The following is a 27002-nucleotide window of genomic DNA, read 5'->3' as shown; positions in this document are numbered from 1 at the left end:
AAAGGATGCCTTCGTGGAGGACATTCGAAAAGAAACTAGTTCGTATTTATGTCACGCATGGGGAAAACAGCGATAACGCGCGTGAAAGCCAGGTCGTTCTCCTGAATCGAGCCCAGGTTAAACTACCAGTATTCAGAGAATTTACCGTCCGGCCACTGGTGAGCACAAAGCAAACGAAACAGTACATGAATTTGAAAGATGGGACGTGTATTCAAAAATCACTTTCTAAAAGTAAAATATGAAATAAAATCTTTTTTCTGAACAGTTTTACAGTGCATGTATGTAATAAAATCAGTTGTCAGGTATTGGAATGAATTTTATAATTTCGTTATATATTAAAGCGGAATGTAAAAATCATTTTCTAAAAAAATAAATTACTAAAATTATTATTCGGTTTTGGATTCTAGGGCGTTATTTGGATGCTTATTTCGGAAGGATTAATTGCTTCAGGTAGTGGTTATGAACTTGGTAACCACTTAACAAGCTTTTAACATCGTATGAAATATTTGATTTGTGTTACATGCATATTTATAATAAAAAGTATGACATTTAATGAGGTATAAAGTGTTAGAAGGAAAATGCATTTGCAGACAGAGAAAATTTCGCCCTGTCATTGAACATTTTTGAGTTTTCAGTGCATGGTATTTCTAACTAAATGTGACAAAAAATAGCACAAAATACGGAAGCGAAGACAATTGGTCACTTTTATTTCGTATGTCGTTATCAGTCAGAAAGTGGACGGAGAGTTCACTTAGAACGAAATTCAAAAGGGGAGGGAGAAAAAGAAAATTACTTGCAATTTTTGAGTGTAATTGAACATCGTCACGAGCTCAAGAGCGTTACGCTTCACATAATATGTTCTTTTCCCGATAGCCGACTCGAAGCTATAATCCGCAGGAACTGGGAGCAGGACTTAACCTATAATAACGTTCTTTGGTGAAAATTCTTATGCTGTTCGTGTTCAATATGCACGAGTGATGGCGACCCGAGGAAATCGCCTGAGGAGGAAGTTAATTTGTTTCCTTCAGTGACGTCCATCGATTCATTGAAAGAAATGTATCATTTCACTCCTCAACGCCCTTACAAAATACACGCTAACAAAGTCTCCTCACGATGTTATGGTTCCTCACACTGCCGGTAATTTTTGCATGCTGTCATGGTACGTAGAGCTTTGTGAAGACAGTAACACATTTCCACTAAGTTTATTTCGAAATAAAAGTCATGACTTTTTTGTGAAAAAATAACAACTCTGTATTTCGTTTACCGATAGAATGTTTTATAACTTTAATAATGTCCATCAACATGGATCGACTGCAGTGATATGTACATTTATCAGAATTTTTCAAAAAATTAAATGCGTTCTAGAGAATAATATTATCTGTTTATTTCGTAATCTTTTTGAAAAATATACATTCGTAATCGCGCTTTAGTTTCTGATATAAATGATAGTTTTTGTTTCTGCCGCTTTCGGTGTAATTTTTACAAAGTCATTTAGTACAGATTGGAAGTCTATTGATAATGAAGCGAAGTTTAGTTTCTGAGGACTTAATTTCTGAGGAACGATAAAACCATGAGCTATTAATTCATTTTCAAAGATTTTTTTATCTCTCTGTAATAGAATAATTTATTTAAGCTAAAAGATCCATGCTGTTTCATTGATCTCATGTTAGTGATCCATTATTACTATTAGTTCTAATAGTCTATGCGAAAATGTAAATTTTCTCTAAAATAACTTGATAGGTGACACTATGAAATAAAATTACAGATGTTACTTGTTGCTGAATAATTGCAATAAAACGTTAAGTTGCGGACGCTGCTTTATCAGCATGCATTTTTCTAGGTTTTGACATGGAAGGTCTGTGGGGCAGATCTGAAGAGACATGTGGTGAAACAAATCGTGTTCAGTACTCGAATACTGATGATCAAAAAGGTTACATTGTAGGAGGAAGAGATGCATTTCAAGGGGAATTTCCTTGGCAGGTATTTGTCAGTTCTTAATCTTTAATGAAATGTGCAAGAGCATAAGATCCGATTTGATGAATGTTTCTTTTCAGGTATCATTACAAAGACATTTTGAGAGGGATAATGGTATTTATCACATTTGTGGAGCCACTATAATAACCAAAAACTGGGTTGTAACTGCTGCGCATTGCATTAATCTGTAAGTAATATTTTATTGATACTTAAATCATTGATATGTTTGATAAACAACGTTATATTCTTGTGAGTATTGAAATATGTTTTCCCCCTAAATATTTCTCAATACTGAAATTAAAATGTGCAACGTATTTTCAATAAATAAGAAAGCATTTAGAAAATTCAAATATAGCTGTTTTAAAAATAAAAAATTAAAGAAGATTAGCAACTTTGTATGAGTTATAAAACAGTTCCAAAATTAACAGTATACTTAATATGTAGAGTGATTGCGAGGTTGATTTAGAAGCACTTATATAGATTAAATAATTCTGTTTTTTTTGGGGGGCGATATGATATAATCAGTAAAATATTTGAGGAGCTCTTACGTTTAGTTACAAATAATCAGAGCTTATGACAGGTACATAAATTTGATATTAATATCAATAGGAAATGTGGGACCCTTATGTGTAAAATATATATTAAAATGTTCGTAAGTTCGTAATTGTGCATAATGAAACTGCAGTTCTATAGTCTATCGTTTACAATCTGCAAATTGTGGTTATGATAATAACCACAATTTGCAGATTTCATTTACAGATCTATAGATCTGTAAATTGTAGTTATTTGTTTTCTGCTGAAAGTTATAACAAATCGTAATTTTAATTAGTAATAGTTGTTGCAATATCACAAGTAACTAATGACAACTTTTAAAAATTCATAATTAATTTAAATAGAGTAGTAAAACTAAAATTACTCTAATTGGTGTAAGCAAACTAAGAGACTTCAACCTTTTGTATTTCAATAATAAAAATAAGCTTTGATAAAAGCAAAATTCTCAAAACACCTAATTGTAAGATTTCTTATCAAATAAATGCTTAGAAGTATTATTTTAATATTTTTTCTTTTATATGAATCCTTCAACATATTTTAATTTTAGAGCGAAACTTGGAGACTATAGAATTGTAGCAGGAACGAGTGATTTGCGAGAGGAAAATAAAATAAGATCCGGAATCGTGAGATCATATTCGGAGTATAAAGTAAGAAGTTTCTCTTTTCGTTTTACTGGTGTTTTAATTCCTTGTTCAATATAATGCAAAGCTAAAATGTTTTGCTTAGTTTACTCTGCAGTGTAATCTCTAATACTGAAATTATACAGACACAAAAGCAGTGTTAATTTAGAATTAAAAACTAGCTAATTAATTCTAATTGAAAATTAGAATAAGATTTTACTTCTAGAGTGAAAATATAAATGTAATTTTCGAATCAAGACGAAGAGAGAGAGATGACGCTTTCGATATAAAGAAGCTAAGAGAAGAAACAAATGTTAAAATTTCGATTTGCTCAAATCGTTAAATTCTCGATTGAATACTTATATATCGGAACAAATCCAAAACTTCTAATATCTCTTTGGACATAGAGTTCGTTATTTCTATATTTCATTCAGTAATCCAAAGAAAAAAGATATAAAGTTCGCTGATATAAATTACATAACACTTCACAGAAAACTGAATATCTTGTTCGCAGTACAAGCAGTGGTAAGTTAGACACTTATTAATAAAGACAAGATCAAACAAATAAGGTGGTGTTTAGAATTAGTGAAATAAAAGCATTTTTCATTACATCTCAAAAAGGACTTGGCAAATTTGAATGAAAATTTCTACAGAGGGGCTACATATAAAAGGGCTTCAATACAGTACTACCCCGAAGTTACACTATAGATTGGAAGTAATTCGGATTCGCATATGTCAGGGATCTAATTTTACATATAAAACATATGAATTTTAATTAAATAGGACCAAGGTATGAAAGAAAGCTTTTTCAGAAAAAGGTGTGTAGTGAAAAATGTTGATTTTAAAGATATCGATTCAAAACAGATTTAAAATTGTTGCGCAACATAAAACGGAGCTATTTCGATGTCAAGAAAATTAATACTGTTGTCTGACAATTAAGTGATCACGCAAAATTTCTTCAACTCAAGCTAATAATTTTTTTATTCCTTGCCTTGTAGCTAAAATTCGTTTCTTATTAGAGTCTGCAGTCTAAAAAGTTTTAACCACTTTCCAATTGAGCCGAAAACCTTTTGTCAAGCTTACGATTGTGATATACGTTTCTGATGGATTTGGGTCTGAGATAACGGTTTCTTCAACAGCACTTTTCTCATGCGAATTGCTTAAGCTCATCGATTGTCATCTGTTTGCTATGTGAGTGCAACAGATCGCTGACATCATCACTATCAACTTCAAAATCTAATTGCCTGGCAAGACTGGCAAATTTTTCAATTACATGAGTAACTTGATCACTTTGTAGCGCATTTTTTAGCCTAGCTTTTGAAAAAGAATAGCCACATTTTTTTTTCCAGTCACGGTTCAAAGTTTTTTGAGAAGTTTCATTCCAACATTCTCCAACGATTTTTTACGGCATCTTAGGTACTGAACTGCGTCGGGAACCGGAAGAGGAGAAAGTAGGAAACTAGTCAACTTCGAGTTGGGTATACTAAGTCGGGGTATTATTGTGTAACAATACAAAGTAAAGCGTAACGTTTAGTTACAGCGATATGCAAGTTTAGCCAGAACTACTTAATTAGAAATCATAAACTCACACAAAAGAAGATGTAGCAAATCTCCTCGAAAGAAAAGACTGATTGGAAATATAGGTCCGTCATGGATTTGGATTTTGGATTATTCAGTTATGGCAAAGCACACGAGGGCTATCTGCCTAAAGGGAGGGATGCCTTTCGTGGAGGACTTTCTAAGGGAAACTGGCTCGTATACACGTTACACATGGGGAAAACCACGAAAACGCCCATGCAGCCAGCCCGTTCGCGGGATTCGAACCTCAGACCGAACTACCAGTGTTCAGCGTCTTTACCGCTCGGCCGCTGGTGGGCCCTGGTCCGTCATGTAATTCAAAAATGTGCTTCCTTAGTGTTCGCAAGATAGCAGAAAATTGCAATAAACCCGACTCCTCCCAACGTCATTCCGACTATTATGACTGTCACCTGCTCATGATGCCTGCACTAAATGACAATTCAATGTTTTCATGGAAAGGGGTCATAACTCATGGGAAACATTGAGCTCCTTTTTGATGATGCTGCCAGGTCCTTGGAATTGTTTTCATAGCTCATTGTATAACTTAATTGGAAAGCTGTATACATTGGGTCAAAATTAACCAGTCTTAAGTCTGTCTACAGACTTTTATTTTAATCTATCATTTAAATTGCTGTGATAATTCCATTTATCAAATTCCTATATATCTAAAGATAGCCAACGCTCAAAATAAGAGTACGAAAGAGTCATAACAGTATCACCTTCTCTTTTGTTACGTGAACTGCCGGTATCCATGGTTTCTCATCAAACGGTTAGATGAAATAAATTAGTCAAAATTATGAGCAATTCATAGTTTTTCGATCTTTTTCAACAAATGGATATTTAGAATGACATAAAAATGTGTTTGTTATTTTAATAATGGATATCAGCGTTGAATATATAATATGGATATCAGCGTTAGGAATCTTTCTCTCTTTTAAGAAATAACTGCATCATTTTGTCTTGTTCTTAGAATGATAGCTGAGGGTACAATTGATGCACAGTTTGAAGAGGCACTTATAGTAATCCATCAATACGCAATATTCTTACTCTGAAAATATGCTCTGAGATTCATATCCACTTTTTCATCCATTGTCCTAATACGTAAGTTGCAACTATGATACTAAGTGTCTTAATCCTGCATTTATGCGGACTTGTATTTCTTTTTTTAAATGCTTCTCATCTTAAGAAGAACTGGACGCTTGATTGGAGAATTCAGAATCTTCTTATTTTGCAATCTTTATGTTGGTTTCTCTTACATTTATTATAAAAAAAAGCTTTGCATTTTCATTCATTCATTTCATTCATGCATTTTCTTTCCCTGATAATTTGCCTAAAAATTAGATCATAACTTTAGGATGCTGTAATATTGCAAATATATTTGTCTCTAAGCTGAAGAGTGAGTATTTAGTTAAAATTCCTGAAAGTTTCAAGATAACTGGAAGTCTACAAGGAAGAAAATTCTGCATTAACTTTGTTTTAAAGTAACCAGTATGAAAATGATTAGACTTTAGATACAGACGAAATAAAATGCTGTTAACTGAAGATGCAGACTTCATACGCATGCTGGATTGCTTCACGTTTCTTTTGGTGATACTCACATATTATTACAGAAATGTGTGAGAAGTCTTTTGTTACCAACAGAAAAATGCCCTTTTTTCAGATAGAATGAATTTTCACTTTATTTAGACGTTATTTTGACGCTCAGATTTGAGATAATAATATGGATGTTGTGTAATTATTATGAAATCGTGATTTAAATAGCCCGCGAACTCAAATTTCGTAAATTCTGGTTTTTTAGTTAAAAGTTAATGGCTATGAAATGATGCTAAGACTTCAATAATTCACAATATTTAACGCTAGTCAGATATTCATGATAAAATCTAACAGCAGTCTATGAAAAACAAAACATAATACGGAAAAGAAAAACTCTGTATTATTCTCAAATGTAAGATATGTACTTTGTTTAGATATATATGTTTGCTTTATTTACTATTGACTGAATTCTAGGAGGCATGTAAAAGATTTCCCTTGTGTAATAATTGGAATACTCATTCATAAGAAAGAATGGTAAGTGCATGTTCTTTCCTCGGAAATGGAATTAAATTATAAGGTATTTTATCCCTCCTTTCTGCATGCCTTCGTGTTGTAACTGAAAGCACGCTTGATGCGTATTCGGTAAATCTGGAATTTGAATCACTGCTAGGACATTGCACATTTTTCACGTTCCTGCATTCATACAATCTAGTGACTCTGTAGAATACATAAAATAACACAACTTTACAGTCAGCTGGTTTAAAAGCCCAATACAGTATATATAGGGAAAACAAATACCTTATACCGTTATAATGTTATTGTGCACTTAAGAGAGAAGTTTTCTGTTTTTTCGTCAAGCCTGAAATATGGCTTTATTCAAGTGAAATTTGGCTTGTACCCTGTCCATTATAATAAAAAAAAATTATATCAGAAATCCTAAATATTTAAATAATAATAATTAACTTTGTTTTAAGTTCTATTCTACGCGTAGAAAATAATCGACATGTTATTCTAATTTTAAATGAAACTCCTTATTTTCCAACTGATTTAGAAGTCTAGACAGAACTCGCAATCAACCGAAAACTTCAAAAATTCGATACCATCACTATATTCTGACTAAATTATACAGGAGTCTTGTTTAAGTAAGATAAAGCTAATTTTGGAGTTGAGCAAAAAGAGTGTTTTCCAAATATGAATATGGCGTAAGTTTCTGTTTAGAAATTTCCATCATAAACAAGGATCTTGCTCCTGAGCTCAGACTAAATGAGGAATATTATGTTAAATTTATCTTTCTAATATTAACAATTAATTTAAAAAATAAGAATTTAAATTATATGTAGGGAATTTATGTTGCTGCAAGTTAACTGTAATAATTTTAGTCAAAAAATATCATGATTTCCCTTTTACAAAATTTGCCAAATGTTCACAGTGTATTCTAAATTTTTTATGTTCTTTCGTATTTGAATTATTCATACTCATTTAGTCAAAATTCCAGCATAATTATTTATGCCAATAATAACAAAAAGTTACATCGAAATTGATCCTGGTATCAATACTAAAATGATTAAAGCAAAGTAAGATCTTTTAATCAAATTAACTAAAAGAGAGACAACATTTCAGCAAAATGAGTTATTTTTATTAAAATAAGATGGAAAATCTTATAGTTGTTGATATCTCTTTCTTAATTTCGCCAAGTTGCGCCCGCTGGGCTTCAGATTTATTATTCCTCTGATTCCTCTTTCAGAAAGAATTAAGAATTCCTATAACAGAAGTACTTAAAGAACATAAAAGGCATAAAATCAAGTCTTCATGCATATTTTTTTTCAGAATTCTATTAACTAAAATACATTTCTTTGAATTTTGAAAATTAAATTTTCAGGTCTGGCTTTTACATTGGGATAGTGTTGATAAATATAAAAGCATAGCTCGCTTTAGGAGAAATGGATTTGAGGATTTAACTCTATACAAGATACTTATGTCCTTAATAAACGAAATTAAAATCTTTATTAGGATTAAAATGAGTTCTGCAAGACCGCATAAATCTGAAAAGTAAAACCAATAAGCAATTTAAGTCAGAATCGATCAATTTTTCATATAAACATACTTTCTTAAAGGAAATGTTATGGCAGATAAACAAGAAGCTCGAAGATAATCTAACACAATTCTTCCTCATTAATACTTATTAACGATACTACCAATTGACTGGAAACTGCATGGAATTGTATTTCCCTCTTCTGTTATACATAGACAGCATCATCAATAGAAAGCACAGGTATTACACCACTTCTAGATACACTACTAAAATGAGTAAAAGTCACGATAATTAGAGAGGAAGCATATATCATGCCTGCGGGTAACTTATTCGTGTATTAAAGAGAAATGTAAAAAGAAAAGAGATCTTTAAATCCTGAAACTATCCATTAATTTGCGAAGGAGTTACGTATTTTAATAAGAAGTGAGCTACTTCATAAATATTCGTTTGTATTACCATAACTAGCAGGAAATTTCAAATACGCTAATGACCACTTTTCTTTGCTGTTGAACTATTAATTAGCCAGGCCAATCTTTCCAATTGCGAATTACATGAAACTAGTTAAAACATCAAGGTATGGTAGCATGGCATTTGAGGAAAGCCTTTGCATAAAAAAGGGAAGATTGAAATTTATGTGGTCCCTTTAAAACTAAATGCAAAATTACGAAAATAATGCAGGAAAGAAGAAACAAAATTTTAAAGTAAAACACAATTATAGTTTATTACTCTAAAAATGGCATTTCAAGGTCAACTTTCCCCTTCTTGCTCGTAATCATGATAATTCTGCTCTGTAAAATTTTCGAGGCCCCCCCCAACCTTTCTATCCTCAATTTAATTTCCTTTCAGAGTGCTTTCATTATGGGTTAAACCAAAATACGCACTAGAATGCTGAATTATTCTGATACTCGGAAATAAAATGAAGACATTATTACCAACTGATTTTCTCAAGAGAAAGAATAATACAAAATTTTATCCTCCTGATTGTATTCAAATATTTATAAGATACACTGTTTAAATACACTGAGAAGTTTAAGAAACCAGAGCGAAAGTAAATAGCTCATAGAATTGACATTTTACAAGTTAATAATTTTAACTATTTTATAAGTTAAGGCAGAAACTTTATAAATTAAAGTTAAAAAAATTTTAATGCTTGCCATCTGAAAATTATAAATTACAGTTTAACACCTACGGGAATGGTTTATCATTAATATTTCTTTAAAAAAGAATTATACACATATTTCACAGCTTTTTCGTAAAAAATAATACATCTAATAATATTGCTAACTCATAAAATATTATTTTAATAAGCATTAGAACTTAAGTCAAACAAACTGAAAAACATTACAACTTAAATCAAAAGATCAATCTTTCATTCTGCATTACATACTGGGGTCAGAGAACCCACTTTTCGAAAAGATTTTATAAAGGAGAAAATAATTATATCAGAAGCTTGCAATCTGCATAAAACTGCTAAATTTTATCGCAACTATTTGATCTTAACTTTTGTAAAGATAATAACATACACAAAAAAATATAAATAAATAAACAAATAAATAAAATAAAATAAATAAAATAAAATAAAATAAATAAATAAAAATTCAGGAATTTTTGCCATTGCACTATCATTGATTGACTCGATTGTTATCATAGGTTGCTATTTTACATATGATACTCGTGATATAAAGTTACACGTATAGCAAAATGTAGCTAGGAAGTACATATAGAATTAGTTTTTAAATAATTAACTGATAATATAATAACTCATAAATAATATACTTTTGTAACATTTAAAATAATTGATCTTATGTCTCCCAGACAGTATTGTGGTTAGGAAGCTTATTACGGTACCAAAGGGCTCGGGTTCGAATACCAGAGAAGATATGGATGTTTGTAAATGTATAGTGCCGGTGCGGCATGGCAGCACTCTTAATATGCGGTGAGCCGAAAGTCCTCTCGTGTGGGTTGGTAGAAAGGGGAGAGGGGTGGGAGACCCCTGGATACTCTCCTCCTCGGGGGTGCTCTTCCTCAAAACTGGGAGTGGAAAATGGAAGTCTAACCTCTCTTTGGAGTAGGCTCTGGCAATTGTTCCATGTAGTATGGACAATACAACAAAAACAAGAAATGATCTTATTCATCGTTGATTGATAACGTGAGTTTTTAGCGGACATTATATTGCTGCAAATTGAAAAAACATCAGACGTTAATCGAGAGTTAATAAAGTGTTTAAAATGTTGTACGCAAATATGTATAACTTTTGAAATCTCTAACAAGAAAATATAAAATTTAACGTCAAACTGAACGAAATCATTTGTTAAGAACTCAAATTAGTTACGAAAATTTATTTTTTAAATAATTATTACGCCACCCATCCATTTATCTGAGTGTCATATTTAATACCAAATAAATACACTTAATGATTGAAAAATTGTGCTTTAGATTACAGAAATCATGTTATAAAACCCTCCTTTCTCCCGCCTTTTGGATAATAAGTAACTTTACTTACAACTGCTGTGGCTAACTTCAACACATAATGATAGCTAATTTAATACAAGAATGATGCCGTTAATCGCATTTCGCGTTTACAGAATTCTGTGTAATTAAGTTTGAATTACTCAAAACTGTCTGATGCAAAGCCAGATTTTCAACTTTGAAGTGTAACTTCGACTAATAACAGGACAAAAGCTAAGATACCGAATTTGGCATACAATCTCCAAATGTGTAAGCCCACAAAGAAAATGGCTTTAATTATATGGATAATTTGTGGCTTTAATTATTTGGATAATTAATAATCTTTAATAGCGCATGGATAATTTGTGGTGTGAATTACAGGCTAAAATGAGGTGGGAGAAATAAGTGCTCTGCGGTGATTATAACGTGTTACAAACACAAATTGGAGGGAAGAGGGGAGGGATCGTTTCCACCTCGAAGCGCCTATTTTAAAATAACAGACTGAAGTTAGTATTAGTAACAATAAAAAAATTAAAGAATACAAAAATATATGTTTTACTGTTCTCCACGTTTGCCGTCTTGATTGGTATACGGGCCAGAAACACTGACTATCGTAATCATAGGGCCTGAGTTCGAATTCCAGAGAAAGCATGGCTGTTCGTAAATGTGTGTTTCTGTGCGGCATGAGGGCACTGGTTAGTTGAAAGTCCTTATGAGTGGTTTGTTGATAGGGTAAGAGGAGTGAAGATATATGGGTCAGTTCTTGGGATATTCTCCATCGAAATTTGGGCAGAAATGCGTAGTTAGTGACAAGGGACTATAGCTGCATGATCAATAGTGAAATTCTGATGTCTGCAGCTTCTACCAGTACTTGTTCCCTTTTCTTCATTTTTTATCTACATTAAAGAGTGTGTATTTATGTATATATAGATGTAAATGGTTTTTGTATAATTTGTTGCTTTCTATAAAGAAACAAACATAAAATACTAAAAAAAAATCATCATTAGGAAGGAATAAATAATAAAAATTATCGGAACTTGATTTAATTCAAACAGAATCTCACAGGTCAAAATAATCTAAAATGGTAGAATATTAAATGGTAAATTGATGTTGGAATTCAGAATAAATTAAGTTCGATTCTTTTTGCTTCTTTATCAGAGGGACAGACCCGCACAAATAAAGCTTCTTTAGTCATTTTCTGATCCGAATCAAACAGAGATAATATGCGTATAAAAAGTTAAAAAAATAACAAACTTTTAATAAATAGTAATAAAAAGAATCCGAAAATGGCTTTTATTCTTTATGAAAATATAACTAGTAAATTAGCGTGTAAATATGAAACTAAATTTAAATTTAAATAAAATGCATCTGAAATTGAAATACAAAATTGTTTAATTTGCATATTTGCAGCAACAGTTAAACCCATAAATTATACAAACATTAATTGTTAAAGTATTGGAAATAATATTGTATATAGAAGAAATAATAGCATTAAATTTGGTTTTAATGCATAAGAAACATTCTAAATTGAGACAAAATTGAAATTAGTTTCTTTTTCCCTTTTAATTTTTTTAAGCAGCATAGTAGCTAGAGAAGAGTTCAAAATAAACTTGCGTTGTCACAAAACAGTTGCTGATTCTCTATTAATTCTTAGTACCTTTTGTTTGACTAAAAATTATATATATACTCAAATCCTGCTAATCAAGATCAAGATTATAAGTTTTGTGGATTATTCGAGCATCACGTATGTATAAATAAATGAACAGATTTTTGCTGCTCAATGTTTTGCTAAATACTAAATTTTTGTCCCCCCCCCGGTGCCGGCCGTACTGGTTGTACCGGCTTTGGCTCTGACCCTCACCATGTGCTATCATGTCGACAGTTTTCCTGGCAGAATCTTTAGCTAGTTTTGCTTTCCATTATTGTTGATATTTTGCGTATCATCGCAAAGTTCTTGTTTGTAAATGTTTGCTCAACTTCGAAGTGCTTGATTTAAAATGCATTTTATGGAAGAACATAAGAGCCTGAGTAGCCAGCCAAACGAAGAAAGATTATTTTAACAATTAAAAAAATACTTGATTCAATTCTTGAACATGAGAACAGAGAGAATAACATGATCTCAAATTGAGTATGAACTTATGCATCAGAGTTTAAACCATCAAATGGTTGTACAAAGTTGTATGTAAAGGTGATTCACAGAGAAGTACTGGAATGTGTAGGCAAGCTCATTTGAAAAGAACAAATTAGAGAATTTTAGGCTATATTTAGTGATCCAGGTTTCATTATTTTACATATACTTTGCAGCTGTTTAAAGCATCTGAAATTTTATTTTTACAGCAATTTCGGATTCTCCTTTTTTTTATTATTATTATTCCATCGCTCTCGGGATTTAAATAGCACTGATAACCAAGATCTAAGTGTACCTACTTTGATTATAGAGTTTATAAAAATAAAAAAATTCTAGTGAATTCCCTTCACTGATAAGGGTAAATATAACGCTGTTGAAAAGATTATTAACTTCATCCCATGAATACCTAAGAAGAAGCAATCAGTCTGAGAACATTTTATACTTTTCTGGCTTAATAAGGTATGACTATCGCATAAAAACTGTAAAGGATCGCTGTCTGGATGTTTATCTGTTTCATTTAAAATGTATTTTACTGTATTACTGCAGTAAAAAGCTAAAGATCAGCTCATATCACCTAAGGCATAGAAAGAACATAATGATGATTTCATTGAGGGCTACTTACTGAAATATTCTGCATTGCTAACTGAAATTAGTAGTGATAAAAAGTAGTCTTTTAGTTAACAACATCTTTAAAATCTTCAAAATATTTTCAGCTAGTTGGAAGATAAACATTAGTCTTACTATAAAATTTTATTCTTTTCTCAGTAACAAAAGTGCTTTCACAGAAGGGAAAAAAAGAGTTTCTTTGAGATAAGCAATGCGGTCTGAAAATGCACATTGTTCCATTCAAATACTCTGTCCTGCAGGACAGAGTTACGAGTAAAAACAGGTCTGTCAGTTGTGGGAGAGATGATGTTCGCACAAGTTGTTACAGGGTATTTCTTGCTAAAATTCCAGTTAAATTCTTCGCGCTTGAGTTCATATCAAGAGAGTGCAAATGCAACGCGAAGAGCGGTTAACTGTTGAAGAAAATAATTTCCAAAAAAATCCAATTTTGCATAATATTACTTACAATAATGCATAATATTATTTCCATGCTTAGTTCTCAAATTTTATGGTTAATTAGATTTTTGATGCGAGTCCTGTTAATATTTTTTATCCAAATGCTTCTAAGACTAAGTATGAGCTTTTCGCCTTTAACCCCATGTGAACACACTGAAACCATTACAAAATCCTGTTCCTGTGATGGTGGAAAATAGCGTATTCAATAACACCTCGGGCTGAGAAATGCATTTTGAACTATGTTGTCTATCTGATACGTATTATCCTCGGATAGCATCCTCTAAGGAAATACGTATACATTCATACTTTACCGATCATTTAGAAGTAAAAATGCAACAAAATGTCCTTGAACTTAAGCAAATGACTTTTGTTTATTGCTTCTTAACGAGGGATGAATAGTGCGGAAGGTCAAATTGGTAATTCCTCGAGTATGACGAGCTTACCAACAGTCTGTAACGGTCAATTTAAGGAAGAAGAAAACTGAAAGTAATTAGTGAAGTAATTAAGCACATCATCACGTGCTTCTCTTAATACAGCAGGAAATACCGTACTTGCAAAGCCTGTTTTCATTGCCATAACAATGATCAGGAACTTCAAGTACTGGCTGAATGAATAAAAAGTGCATTGGAAAGAAATATCCCTAACTATTGTTCCTTTATTGAATTATCGCTAACCATGACGTTTAATCGTGTAAGAAAACACTAAAAGTAAAAATGATGGCTACAGATTTTCATAACTCTTACATGTAAACACATGGATGGTAATATGATAAATAAAAAGGTGCAATAAGTGCTCATTCATGGATGAAATAAATGCTGCTAATGTCCATAATAAATATTATTTACGTGCATACAGTAATCTTCTTGCGTAGTGAAAGATAGTTAAAACATGTAATATTTAAGTTGTTTTTCAAAAGTCAACTTCATTTTTAATCACGTAGATTAGCTGGATGAGTTTAAACACTCTGATTACGCATACATCACAAATTCAGGAAGCTCTGTAGGCAGCACATGTTGAATGTATTATTCTCATATACGAAAAAAGAAGTAAAGTAATTTCTAACAGTAATTACTCTAGATTTCATTTAAGTACGAAGTATGCATTCGAAACTAATAAAATAAAGTTACTAAGCTTTTGCTAATGTGATATTTAACTTCTGTTCATCTGGCCGAGATGAATCCTGACATCGAAGCACTTTAATGTAATATATTAGTTCCGATTTTTCAAAAGGCCACATAAATTCTAGACTCATCACATGTATTTGTGTCTCTTGTGGTACATTAAATAAATTGCTTTAAAGTCAATATTATACACAATCTTTAAATTTTTTAAAAAGCTAAATTAATCTTTAAAACATTTTCTTCATACATGACGAGTATTTTTTTCAGGTAGACGATGCATACATTCATGAAGATTTCTCTAGACTCACGCTTCAGAACGACATCGCTGTCTTGAAAGTGGACGCCCCATTTGATTTCGAGCATTCAGACGGGATGATAAAACCCATATGCCTTCCCCCCTTCGGTCATGAGCCTCGTGGTTATGCCACTGTATCAGGATGGGGAACTCTAAAAGAAGGTTTGAAGCATTTCTAGATTCTAGTCATATTTAAAGCATTAACAGTGCCTCATAAAACTGTTGCAGGGCACTAACTAAAATAAGCGCGTCGTTGTAAAATTATTTTATTTTCTTCGTCACCCATGCATTTGAGATCCATACGCAGCAAACTATGGGCTTCATTGTATATGATAGTAACATTATATAAACTGATATAAATGTTTAAAAATTTAAATGAAGTATTGAGTTAGCGATAGATTTCTCTAACTTCAGTTTCAGAGTTAATTGATTTACCGTTCTATTTAATTAGCCATAGAATTACTTTAAACGGTAACAGAATACTCAGTAATTTAGCTCCTATTTATTTATATTCTTAATAAAAATTACTAATTTGTGTTAGAAATACTATAATTTAATTGAAAACTTCCATGTTCAAAACGGTCTCAAAAAATGTTTGCATGTATCTTTTTAATGAATTATTGAAATGTAAAAAAATTATTATCTAATAACCTGGAAATTAACTTTTATCGGAACTCCATGCATCTATTCCAGTAGTGTTCCTGACATTTTTGGAAGACTGATAGCATTGCTCTTTTGGAATATGTCGCATTGTTCTGAATAGCTTGAACTGTCTGAAAATGTGTGCGCTATAGAACCATCTCGCTAAGAGAAAACAGAGGATTCAAGGAGGTGAGAAATTTGGAAATAAGATGGTTGCTATATGAGAGGGATCCGTTGATCATAAAAAAAATCGAGGTTCTTTGCTCAAACGCCCATTTTTAAAAATACGGTGTCCAGCCAAATAATAAAAAGATGCCTTAGTTTCGTTTGAAATACCCCATAAACCTGATGATACAATACTTCGAAGAACCTTTTGACCATGGGATTGTTATATTTTTTCATTCAAGTCAATGTCTTAGTATCTTAGATATTTGCTTTATGTAGTTCATGTATTAATTTACTTGATATAATTCGGGTTTTCTTGCTGAGGAGTTGGATCTAACAATACTTTTAAACCTAAATTAAAATTTAGCAGCACTTTGAGCTAATTTATTCTTTTTGTATTAGAGTACTTATTAATACAAAAATACAAAAAGAAAACACTCGTTGACTACTTCTTTTCTCTTTAGCGTTAAAATGAATCGCATTAGGAAAAGATGCCGAAAACTTGACAAAAGTTGGTTATACGCTGATCAATTCATGAATCTTATATTATTTCGTAATGAAATGCATGCATTACCTTTTTTATTTATTAGAAAAAGAATTTTATGTGGCTTTTTTAATTTCTTAATTAAAAATACATTAGATCAAATAGTTTGGAAAGTGGGATAATAAGTACTCGACATGCTTAAATATTGGCGATATCTTTTAAAGTTGCATAAGTGCGCCAGCTGGATTCTCACATTAGAAGACTGTTCAGTTTTACTCCTTTCTTTAGCTCCTTTTTTCATATTATTTTCTATGTTAATGGAAAAAAATAAAAACATTATAAATGAAAAGTACCTGACCAAAAAGAAAAATTAAAAAAATTAACCTCCTCGTCGTCCAAGTGTCATATCCCGTTGTAGGTTCACGGTGTCATACGTAATGTGAAAGGTCACCACCGCCCACACTATCATATTTGATACGAAAAGACAAAGTATTTTTTAAGTTTGAAAAACAAGTAGGTGATGTTAGAATGCCATGAAGCTTACTGACTGGAATATCTGAGCATTAATCTCAATAATATGACTATTATTGACTGTTTTCTCATCAAATATAGTACGCGTAGTTTTTGTCAGCATATTATTTAATGTTGAAAAATGTTTTACACCGTTGTGTAAGCAATGAAAGAGCTTTTAATATTTGGATATAATGAGACAATACGGTATAGTTTAGCCTGCTTTTTGAATTAAATTTTTCTGATTTTTTAATGTACAGAAATAATTTTAATGCATAAATATATTATTAGTAACACGGTATTTTTCTTATATATAATATTTATTTGAGTTAAATAAATCATGACTTATTGTTTGCAAAAAATTTGATTAGCATATGTAAGAATCCATCTATTTCAATAAAAAGCAGATTTTATGGACACTTGTTTACATATTGATCATAATAGGCTTTATTCTCTCTACGTTGGGATTAAAACGGTTTTAATGGAGGTAAGAAAAAATAAAATAAATTTTACATTTATATGGAATATATTGAGATATAACTAATTAGAGACATTTCTTATATACTCTTGTGCCATAGTAAGCATATCCAGTTAGAAATCGGAAGACACAGATTCAATTTCTGACAAAGTCTCAATTGAATTTTTAATACATTTTGTTCAGAAAATTGTACAATTGCGTTCGATTTTGAAAATGGAGGATGACAAATCGTCCTGAATTTGATTTGGCTAATTCTGTCCCAAATTCTTCCCCAAGTCGGCCTTTAGATAGGAAGGATGTAAGGAATTAATGATATTCCTACCACAAGCTCTTTTTTGTGCAGTTATGGGTAGATCCAGCTTGTGTTGGAAGAGTCGTGTTCTGTTATCGGTAACAATGTATAAGATATTTTTCCCTCCTTCCGATATACCTTCGTGGTGTAACGGTTATCACACTCGGCGTGTATTCGACAGGTTCAGGTTCGAGTCCCGGCGAGGACATGGCTCATTTATTCAGTTTTCTGACATCGAAAAAATTTTAATGATTCTACAGTGGCGCCCGAATTAAAAGGTGGTGGATGATGATGCTTCACCACCAGGATTTGGCGACTGTTTCCCCTAATCTCCAGTTGCCCTTTAAAAAGGGATAAGATATTTTTTACCTCCTTCCAGCATGCCTTCTTGGCATAACGGTTAGCACATTCGCCGCGTATTCGAGAGGTCGAGGTTTGAGTCCCGGCGAGGGCATTGCTCGATTTCATGTATCCGACTTAAAAAAATCCTAGTATCTCTATAATTGCAGTTGACTTTTCAAGACATCATGCTCTGAAAAAACTTTTTGACTCTGAAAGAGATCGTCGGAATACTGGATAGACTCTTTCAGTTTTTGATAAGAAGGATGTATATTTGTATAAAGGTAAGTGAGGTAATGTGAACGTCAGCTACCTTTTGATCTAAGGTAAGTTGATGCATTTCACTCTTCCTCGAAGCCTTTTTCCCACGGTCTTACGCAAAACTCATATTATTTATATCTTTTCGTTTCCTTCAACAATGTGATTTTTTTCCCTTTGCAGTAAATATCTCAAGTTTATTAAAAAGAAAGATATTTTCCTTTAATTTAGTTTGTCAGCATTCTAATATCTAAAATGCAAATAACGATTCCATCTCTGAAATTAAGGATATTTCTGAAACCATTCTGCTTATTTAGCTCATATTAGATTAAATTTCCGCCCACGTTCTTCTCTCTCTACTATACTCTATTTCTGTTGAAACGAATGTATTTATGCTAACGTTTACAACAGTACTAACTAATGCTTCAGTGTAAGAGAATATTACAAGAAAAGCTGTAGAACAACTGAGCTGGAATTATGGTACTAAACCTTAAATTTGCATATGAATTTTAACAATGATTATAATAATTTAAAATCCAATTCAGGCATTTTTCTCAAATTATGTGATCAACAAATTTAATGTAATGAATTGAAAATTGGAAAATATGATGTTTTCAAGTACTTTTTTAAAACTTATATTTCTTTTTTCTGTGTTCATTAGTTATGTAGTACATTCATTTATCATGTAAGTGCTATGTTACACATATTATTGTTAAATGTGATTATCTTATCGTATTTGAATCATATAGAAATTATTATCTGTATAATAAATATACATCTGAACGTTCAGAACGTTTGCTAACGATATTACCTTAAAATCCATTCTTCGAAATGTTCAGAGACGCACTTATAGGCTTCTTATACAGGGGGTATATACATATTTTTAGAAAGATTTGAGTCCCTTTAATTAATATTTAAAGTGTAAAGAATGTTTTAATGCATGATCTTACAGCCTTTTTTTATGAACTATAAGTCTACATCGTGATTTCCATAATTGAAAGGGTTTTTGTAAATTTTTTAAGAAAACTGATTTCAATTCCTCTTACCACACTTTCTAGAGTTCATCAGCAGTTGGAGATTTGCGCTTAGATAAAGATCTTTTTAAGAGACCAAAGATACAATAGTCCATAGGTAAACATTAGGAGACTTCGCAGGTATACTTTGAAAAGACATAATTGCAAGTTTTTCTTAATGATGTTTCACTCTTCGAAAGTCGTGGAGATAAAAAAATGGAATTTCTTATGCAAATATCGGACATAAAACTTTCTTTTAACAGTTTTTTTCTTCACTTTTTATTTTGTATTTCCCATTGTAAGAGACTCCTGTGATAATCCTAAACCCTCTATTGAAACTTTCTTTGCATTGACGGAACCAAGTTTGTACAAATTTCTCTCTTCGTTTTCGATAATATAAATAGACCTTCTTTTGTTGCAGTCATTTAGGTACATCGATGCTAGAATGTTTATTGCCAGACGATCTAAACCATCCATTGTTTGGCTTTTCGTTTAATATGTCTAAAGTTTCTTCTATTACATTTATACTCCTGCTTCATCAAATGTCACAATGCATTTCCATTTATCCCGTACTAAACTGTTTCATTTTAAATAGTTAAACATTGAGCCACATGCCTTGGCAAACATTGGTGAAAATTTTGTTTTTTTAGGTTTTTTTTTTTAAATTGTAAATATTGGTTTATTATTTTGTTTTTGTAACAGACGGATTTGAAGACTTTGCAGTTGACTTTTGAGTCAGCGGATTTCCCTTGCTTTCAACTATTTAATTTTAGAAACATTAGAAGTAGTATTTTTCTGGTATTCATTTGGAGTCTTTGTTCCATGTAGATTGACGGTTTTCCCTTTCCGAATAATAATGTTGCTTATTAATTTTAAGAAAATCTAGAAAACATATATTTTAATACCATACATTTCACAACGTTTATGAACCTTAAAATAAGAAGATTTCTATTCAAATAGAGCACACATTTCAAAGTAGCAGAGGACATTTCTCATTTCAAATAATGCGCTGTTGCCAGAAATTTTTATTTCGAAAAATTTCCTTATTTTTAACCCTTTGTCGAAATCGTTCTAAAAATGTGGAAACACCCTCTACACAAGGTATTTGAAAATAACTAAAATGCTTTAAAGAAAGTTTATAAAGTTTCCTTTTTGATTTTTCAAGGTTCACGAGTGATACCAACAAGACTACAGGCTGTGTCAGTTCCGATAATTAGTGATGAAGCTTGTAGAAAAGCTTATGGTGAAGCCATTGTTGAAACAATGGTCTGCGCAGGTTACGAAGAAGGAATGAGGGATTCCTGTCAGGTCAGTTAGTTTATCATTTTATCACTTCAATTATATTTCATTTCCAAACAAGTACTTTTTCTGTTAATATATATAACATTTTATGCAAAATTTCATCTTAAATGTTAATGTATTTTTACTGTTTTTCAAACTTATTCATCGTAGAAAGTTAACGAGTGCTTGAAATAACTCCGTTTATGTTTACTAAATTATTTACTGAACTTAAATTGGTCTATTTCCATTTTACTATTTTGATTTACCAAATTATTGAGAGTTGAGTCTGCAACAGAGCATAATTTCATAACCTTTTATTCAAAATTTCGTTAAGTTTAATTGAAATTTTACCATTTTAAACATTAAAGTAAGCTGTATAGTATAACTATGTTTGTATAAGTAATAAATGAGAAATATAAAGTTTGATGGACTGACTTTCAAGCTTCTTTCATTTACAATATTAAAAAATCTAAACGCTTAATTTTCCAGAAACATCACTTACAATTTTATGCTACTTTGGGATAGTATTTGAAAACCTGTTTTACAGATATTTAAGTTTTACTATTGGTATGAAAAGTTTGGAACTTCACTGGAGCGGGTACTGAATTCTTATTTTCCATGAATGGGCAAAACTTTTCCTATAGTATTGTATTGTTTCCTATAGTATTTCAAACTTTTCCTATAGTGTAGTAACTAATTACTTTTAATTTACAAATGTTAAACTTCCAATCAGGAGAAATGCGCTTAGCCGATTTGAAGCAATATGTATCGTGTCCATAAAAATCCTTTCTCGGCCATTATTTCATCAATCGTTGGTCACAGATACATTTTTACAATGAGAAAAATGTTTTAAATAACGCAAATATTCATATTTTGGCATTTTTAATTTTAAAAAATTCAGTTTTATAAAAATTACGAAATCTAACTTCTTATACGTTTTTCTGGTCCCTATACTTATATTTAAAGAAAACATATAATCATTATAAAAAATAAAATGGAAAATATGTGACTCCCATGACAAAGGCTGATCAAGACATTTAAAGTTTACCTTATTCAAGGGCCATGCAGCAACTGAAGAGAGAAACTGCATCTGAACGAAATTCAGATCAAAATATCTGCTTAGAAGAATTTCTGATGTTAACAGATTAAGTGACAAGCATTTTTGCGCAATTTGAAACGAAAATATTGAATATTGTAATTTCGTTTTCTAAAAGGGGATCTCGTTCACAGAATCTTACATAATTCATATTCTAGAAAGTACTACATTTATGAACATATAGCCAGCACATAATTGGGTAAGGTTGCTATCGATGGGCTGGCTCCTTCGTTAAGCCACCTCCATTATTTTCTAGTTATTGACAATAGGCGCTATCTGTTAACTGTTGAGTGTACTACATTAAGCTTGAAAACCACCAACTTGATTGGGAGTTGAGCAATGCTCAAACAAGTTGCTTTACAAGAAGATAAGCTTTTTGTACTTTTCTTCTAATTTATCAATGTAAAGAAAATATAGAAATCAGTGAGACGTTAATAGTGTTTTAGTTGTTACTCATAACACATAAAACTGTGTCAAATCAGCTTTATTTATCTACATTAGCAATAGTTGTTTACTCTGTTATAACCGAAATCACGGACGTATTACATACCAATTGCTAGTTGCCTTCAATGAAGCAGTCTATGTTGCTATGAATGGGCTGATGGTGCAACCATGGAAATCATATGGATGTTAATATTTTGTAACTTTTTCAAGTTGAAGAATAAAATGTCACTGCATCTGATTTAGTTAAAAGCTATCAGCAGTAATTAAATCTAAAATTAGATAATGATTTTATTTTCTTTGTTATAAAACTTGACCCATTGACGTTTCGTTCTTCAAACCACTAAGAACTTATTAAATCAATGAAGTTGAGAAATTTCTACGACACAGACGGAAAGACAGAAAATTAGAAGTTGTTACCTAGTTCCATACAACAAGATTGTTTGGGAAGGCATATGGACAAGCAGCAACAATAGCAATGGCAATGAATGGTTTTGCTTGAACAGGAGTCTGGCTAGTGAACAGAGATGTATTTCAAGACTCTCATTTTGTTGCAGCAGTGCAGGTTGAAACATATGTTCCTGTTGTAGAAGTTCCTGACATAAGTTTAACTACTTCTACGAGTGGACTGTCACATGACATGCAGGCTCTATAGAGAAAATCTGTTGCAACGACCAGTGGAACAGAATCAAAACCGCTTCCATCTAGTGCATCAACATTGTTGTCAAAAGTGAAAGTTCCTTTGGGTAAAATTTCTCCGATTCCGTCTATTGGTTGTCTGAGTTAGGAAAAGCTCAACAAAAACCCAAAACCAATACTGATAAAAAGTAGCCCAATACAAGTAGATCCTGGAAAGGGCTGAAAAAAAAAAGGAAGAAGAGGCGCCGCTGTGAAAAGACGGCTCGCAACTTCTAAACCAGAGAAGATAGTTAAAGACTAAATATTCATTGCCTTCAGTAAATAGGTCAATCAATTCTAACAAGTATTCATAGTTCTGTGCTATCTGTTGAGGAAGACTTTGTTTGTCGTGTAAAGTGTGGATTCATAAGAAGTGTGCTAAAGTCAGAAAGGGGAATCAAAATGTATTATGAGAAAAAGGCAACTGAATTCATCAAGAATAAATAATTAGTGTACGACTTATAGCCTAATATTAATAATAGGCTTAATAATTATTTTATGCTATCTGAACGTTTTCAAGTTACGGTTTTTTTTTTTTTTTTATACTAGCCTAAATATAAATTACACTCAACTTCTCATTTTCATTAAATTGTTTCTAATAAACGAAACTCAATGTTATTAACGCATTTTTAACATCTGAGAAAGAACTATAAAAGATTTCATCACGAAAAATATCAATAAATGGCATTTATAACGAAACAAAATCAGCCTCGAATTATTTTTATTCATTTAAATTATTATTATTCTCAAGGCAAGTTAAAAATGACTTCAAATATCCAAAATCTTTTAATTTAATATCTTAATTTTTGTAGTATGTGTGTCAAACATTTTGTTTTGCACTTTTTATAACAAGCATAGAATTTTCTATATTTTGCTTGTACAAATATAGAAACAGGGAAAATCGTATAAAAATTTAGATTTCGTAATTTTTATAAAATTGCTTTGTTTTAAATTTAAGAATGCCAGAACATAAACATTTGCATCATTTAAAACATTTTTGTAACTACAAGTACGTACCTACGACAAACGGTTACGAAAATAAAAGCCGAGTAAGGACTTTTATGGATACCATGTATATGACTATTGTGCTCTTCTTAAGGACTTTGACTTTTATGGATACAATGATCGTGTACTCTCTTAATATCTCCCTTTCTAGTTGGGAAAGAACAGCCATTAAATTTATCATCGGTGATCGAAATGCCACTATTAATTCCTCGTTTCAGTAATTTAGGAGAAGCTGCCAGTACTTTATTTCATTCCCTATCGAAACTCAGATTTTACACGAAGACTCCTATTCCCAGAAATACAGCTTTTGTGACTACTAATTCTTTAAACTTATAATTCATTTCTTCAACAAATTATATTTAATCTGCTGAAAATTAATTATTTCATTTAATATAAATTGTTCATTTAACTAAATAAATAAATTTATTAAATCGATAACGGTAAAAAAACCGGTTTAAATTGATAGCGGTTTTGCTTGAAAGCCAAACTCATAAAAAGAAATTCTATATTTTGCTTGTAAATAAGCTGAAAGAAATAGCAGTATCGGCCTTTAATGAATGCGTAAACATTAAGCACATTAGTGCATGCATGCATGTTAACAAATACATTTTCATTATCGGACATAATTTTAAAGATATGTCAATATTCAGAAGTCTGCCGAGAAATAGCATTTATTGCGGAAAATTGGTCTCATTAATAATGTTATGAAATAAAACAACTGCTAATTCTTTTAAGAAAAGTTTAACCATTGAACAGAACCAGTTTCATTAACAAGTACAGCAAGGGACAGTAACAAAAGGAAAGAATAATAAAGTGAGGAGACATTCAAGTGAAAGTGTTATTTTTTTCCTTTTGCACATGAAAGAAATCCTTTACGTAATGACAAATTTAAGTTACGTTATTGATAACAACGAGCCGCTGATGTCTCATTTATCTGACGGAAAATGAAGCGTACCAGTAGCGTCGAGTTCTTTATAAAAATGGTTAAATCATTGACAGAAAAAAATGTCTAGCGTCGTAACGATTCGTTTCATCAACCATGCAAACGTACTCCATCAACTGTGAAAGTGTAACTTAGTAATATAAATGGTAATTACTACATTTCCACTTGACTAATTGTCGAGTATTCCTCTAACATGTCATTTGACAGAAACATTCTTTTCAGGGAGACTCTGGTGGACCACTAATTCAAAAATCTGGTTCCGGTAATGCAGTGCTTGTGGGTGTCGTGTCATGGGGCATGGGATGTGCTCGTCCTAAGTACCCTGGTGTCTATACGCAAGTGTCCTACTACATTGACTGGATAAACGGCATCATTAAATCTCAAGGCACATTTGATGACATAAATAAATTTCCTTTCTAAAACTCTGCTTATTATCATTTTTTGCTTCATATTTATATTTACTTATTATGGTAAACTTACTATGGTCGATTTTCATATACCTATAGCTTACTGATAATTTCATACACCTGTAGCTTGCATGAAACATCAAGACTCACAGCAGAAAGTTAAATACATAATGTGCGACAGTTAATACCACCATAACTTTTTAGGTTCAATTCTCAATCCCTATGCTCTGTTTTCTTTGAAATGCTAGTATCCTCCCAACAAATATAAATTATAAAGGCGGTAGAAATCTTTTACTGCTGATGAACATTTTCTCGAACCGTGAGTCTATACAGAAACTTTCCTAAAGCAGCAAGATAACAGACGTTAAAATACAAGAAAATTAGAGTTAAATCAGAAAATTTCAGTTTCGAGTAATTCTAAATTAGATCGAAGAGTTTTACGAATGAGAAATTTTAACTGAAAAACAAAAAGTAATGGATTTCTTTAAAAAAAAACGTAGTCCATTTCGGGAAGAAGAGAATGACTTTATATCAGAATTGAAAAAATAATTAAGGCTTCTATACCTATACATTTAGATTTACAGCGCTATAGACTTAAACTGCAAAGTTTTCTTGTATTATTTAAAAATAGTAAGTAACATGTTTAGTCTACCAGCGTTCACGCTCATTTCTACTTACTGGAAATTCAAGTTTTAGCAGTTATTTTAACTATTCTATTTCCAAATGCTCGGTTTTATTCCAAATTTCCCAACAAATAGACTATAAAACTGTTAATCATTTATAGTATAGAATATACTTTTCTTGTTAACCGATTTTATGCCAGAGGTTGATTTAAGCCTTTTTTAAAATTTTAATCTTTTGCATGAGAAATATCTGTATAATGTTTCATCTCCCAGAAAATTTTATCTACTCAATTTGTATGTGGTTTTTCAGTAGAAAAGTTTTAAAATAATCACAAGAATTCAAACAGGGCTACTAAATGAAAAGGATTCGGTTTTACTATAACAGTAAAAGCAATATTCCATCGTTTCCAGTTACTGAATGTAAATTGTAGATTCTATATATAGAATTCATCGGCTCTTTAGTTCTCAGTTTTACTCTGTAACTTCGTATAATCTTTATTTCGTATTATCTTTATTTTATTACAATTTATGTAACTTAGCTATCACAAAATTTAAGAGACGCTGAAGACTGTTTAGTGAATTATCACCAAGTCTTTTAAAGCACTGCAAAGTCAGAAGAAAGGTGTATAGAACCCTTTATTAACTCAAATAAAGTTTAAGAGTCGGCACTAACCTGTGCATATAAAGAGACAACACTTCTGGCTTAAACCAAAAGGTAATGAATAACTTAACTTCATAAAGTAAAGTACAGTTTAACGGCTTAATATTTAACTATCGCGTAAGCTGGCTGTAACTCGAAGTCGGCGTAAACAAGCTTAATGGCAAGATTAACTCAACGCCGCAAAATTTTGATCATTAGAGGATCAAAGTTAGCAACGTGGCCTTCAAGCAGACAGAACACGCTCTGAATTCATCCTGTAAAACCTTCCTTTAAATATTTCTTTTCTTACCTAATTTGAATATCGCGCGTGCTGGAATTTTGTATTCTGGCAAGGAAATGAAAT

The 27002-nt window shown here is 31.5% G+C and overlaps 1 protein-coding gene across 1 annotated transcript; it reads left to right on the top strand.

Moving 5' to 3' along the window:
* Positions 1-913: 913 nt before the first annotated feature.
* Positions 914-25395, top strand: LOC118195905 (trypsin-1-like). Its single transcript, XM_035367245.2, has 7 exons — positions 914-1159; positions 1841-1980; positions 2055-2161; positions 3074-3173; positions 15316-15505; positions 20690-20832; positions 25191-25395. The coding sequence occupies exons 1-7, from the start codon at positions 1114-1116 to the stop codon at positions 25386-25388; spliced, it is 924 nt and encodes a 307-aa protein (XP_035223136.1). The 5' UTR covers positions 914-1113; the 3' UTR covers positions 25389-25395.
* Positions 25396-27002: the final 1607 nt, after the last annotated feature.

Source organism: Stegodyphus dumicola, chromosome X1, assembly GCF_044657685.1.
Source record: "Stegodyphus dumicola isolate Sdum_Otavi_A_Nest chromosome X1, ASM4465768v1".
NCBI classification, from domain to species: Eukaryota; Metazoa; Arthropoda; class Arachnida; order Araneae; family Eresidae; genus Stegodyphus; species Stegodyphus dumicola.
The sequence above is the reverse complement of the archived record's forward strand: the minus strand, read 5'-3'. Positions and strand labels throughout refer to the sequence as shown.

Coding starts and splice junctions, on each gene's coding strand:
- LOC118195905 (XM_035367245.2), top strand. CDS start 1,114: ATGTTATGGTTCCTCACACTGCCGGTAATTTTTGCATGCTGTCATG. Junction 1,160..1,840: donor AATTTTTGCATGCTGTCATG/GTACGTAGAGCT, acceptor GCATTTTTCTAG/GTTTTGACATGGAAGGTCTG. Junction 15,506..20,689: donor ATGGGGAACTCTAAAAGAAG/GTTTGAAGCATT, acceptor TGATTTTTCAAG/GTTCACGAGTGATACCAACA.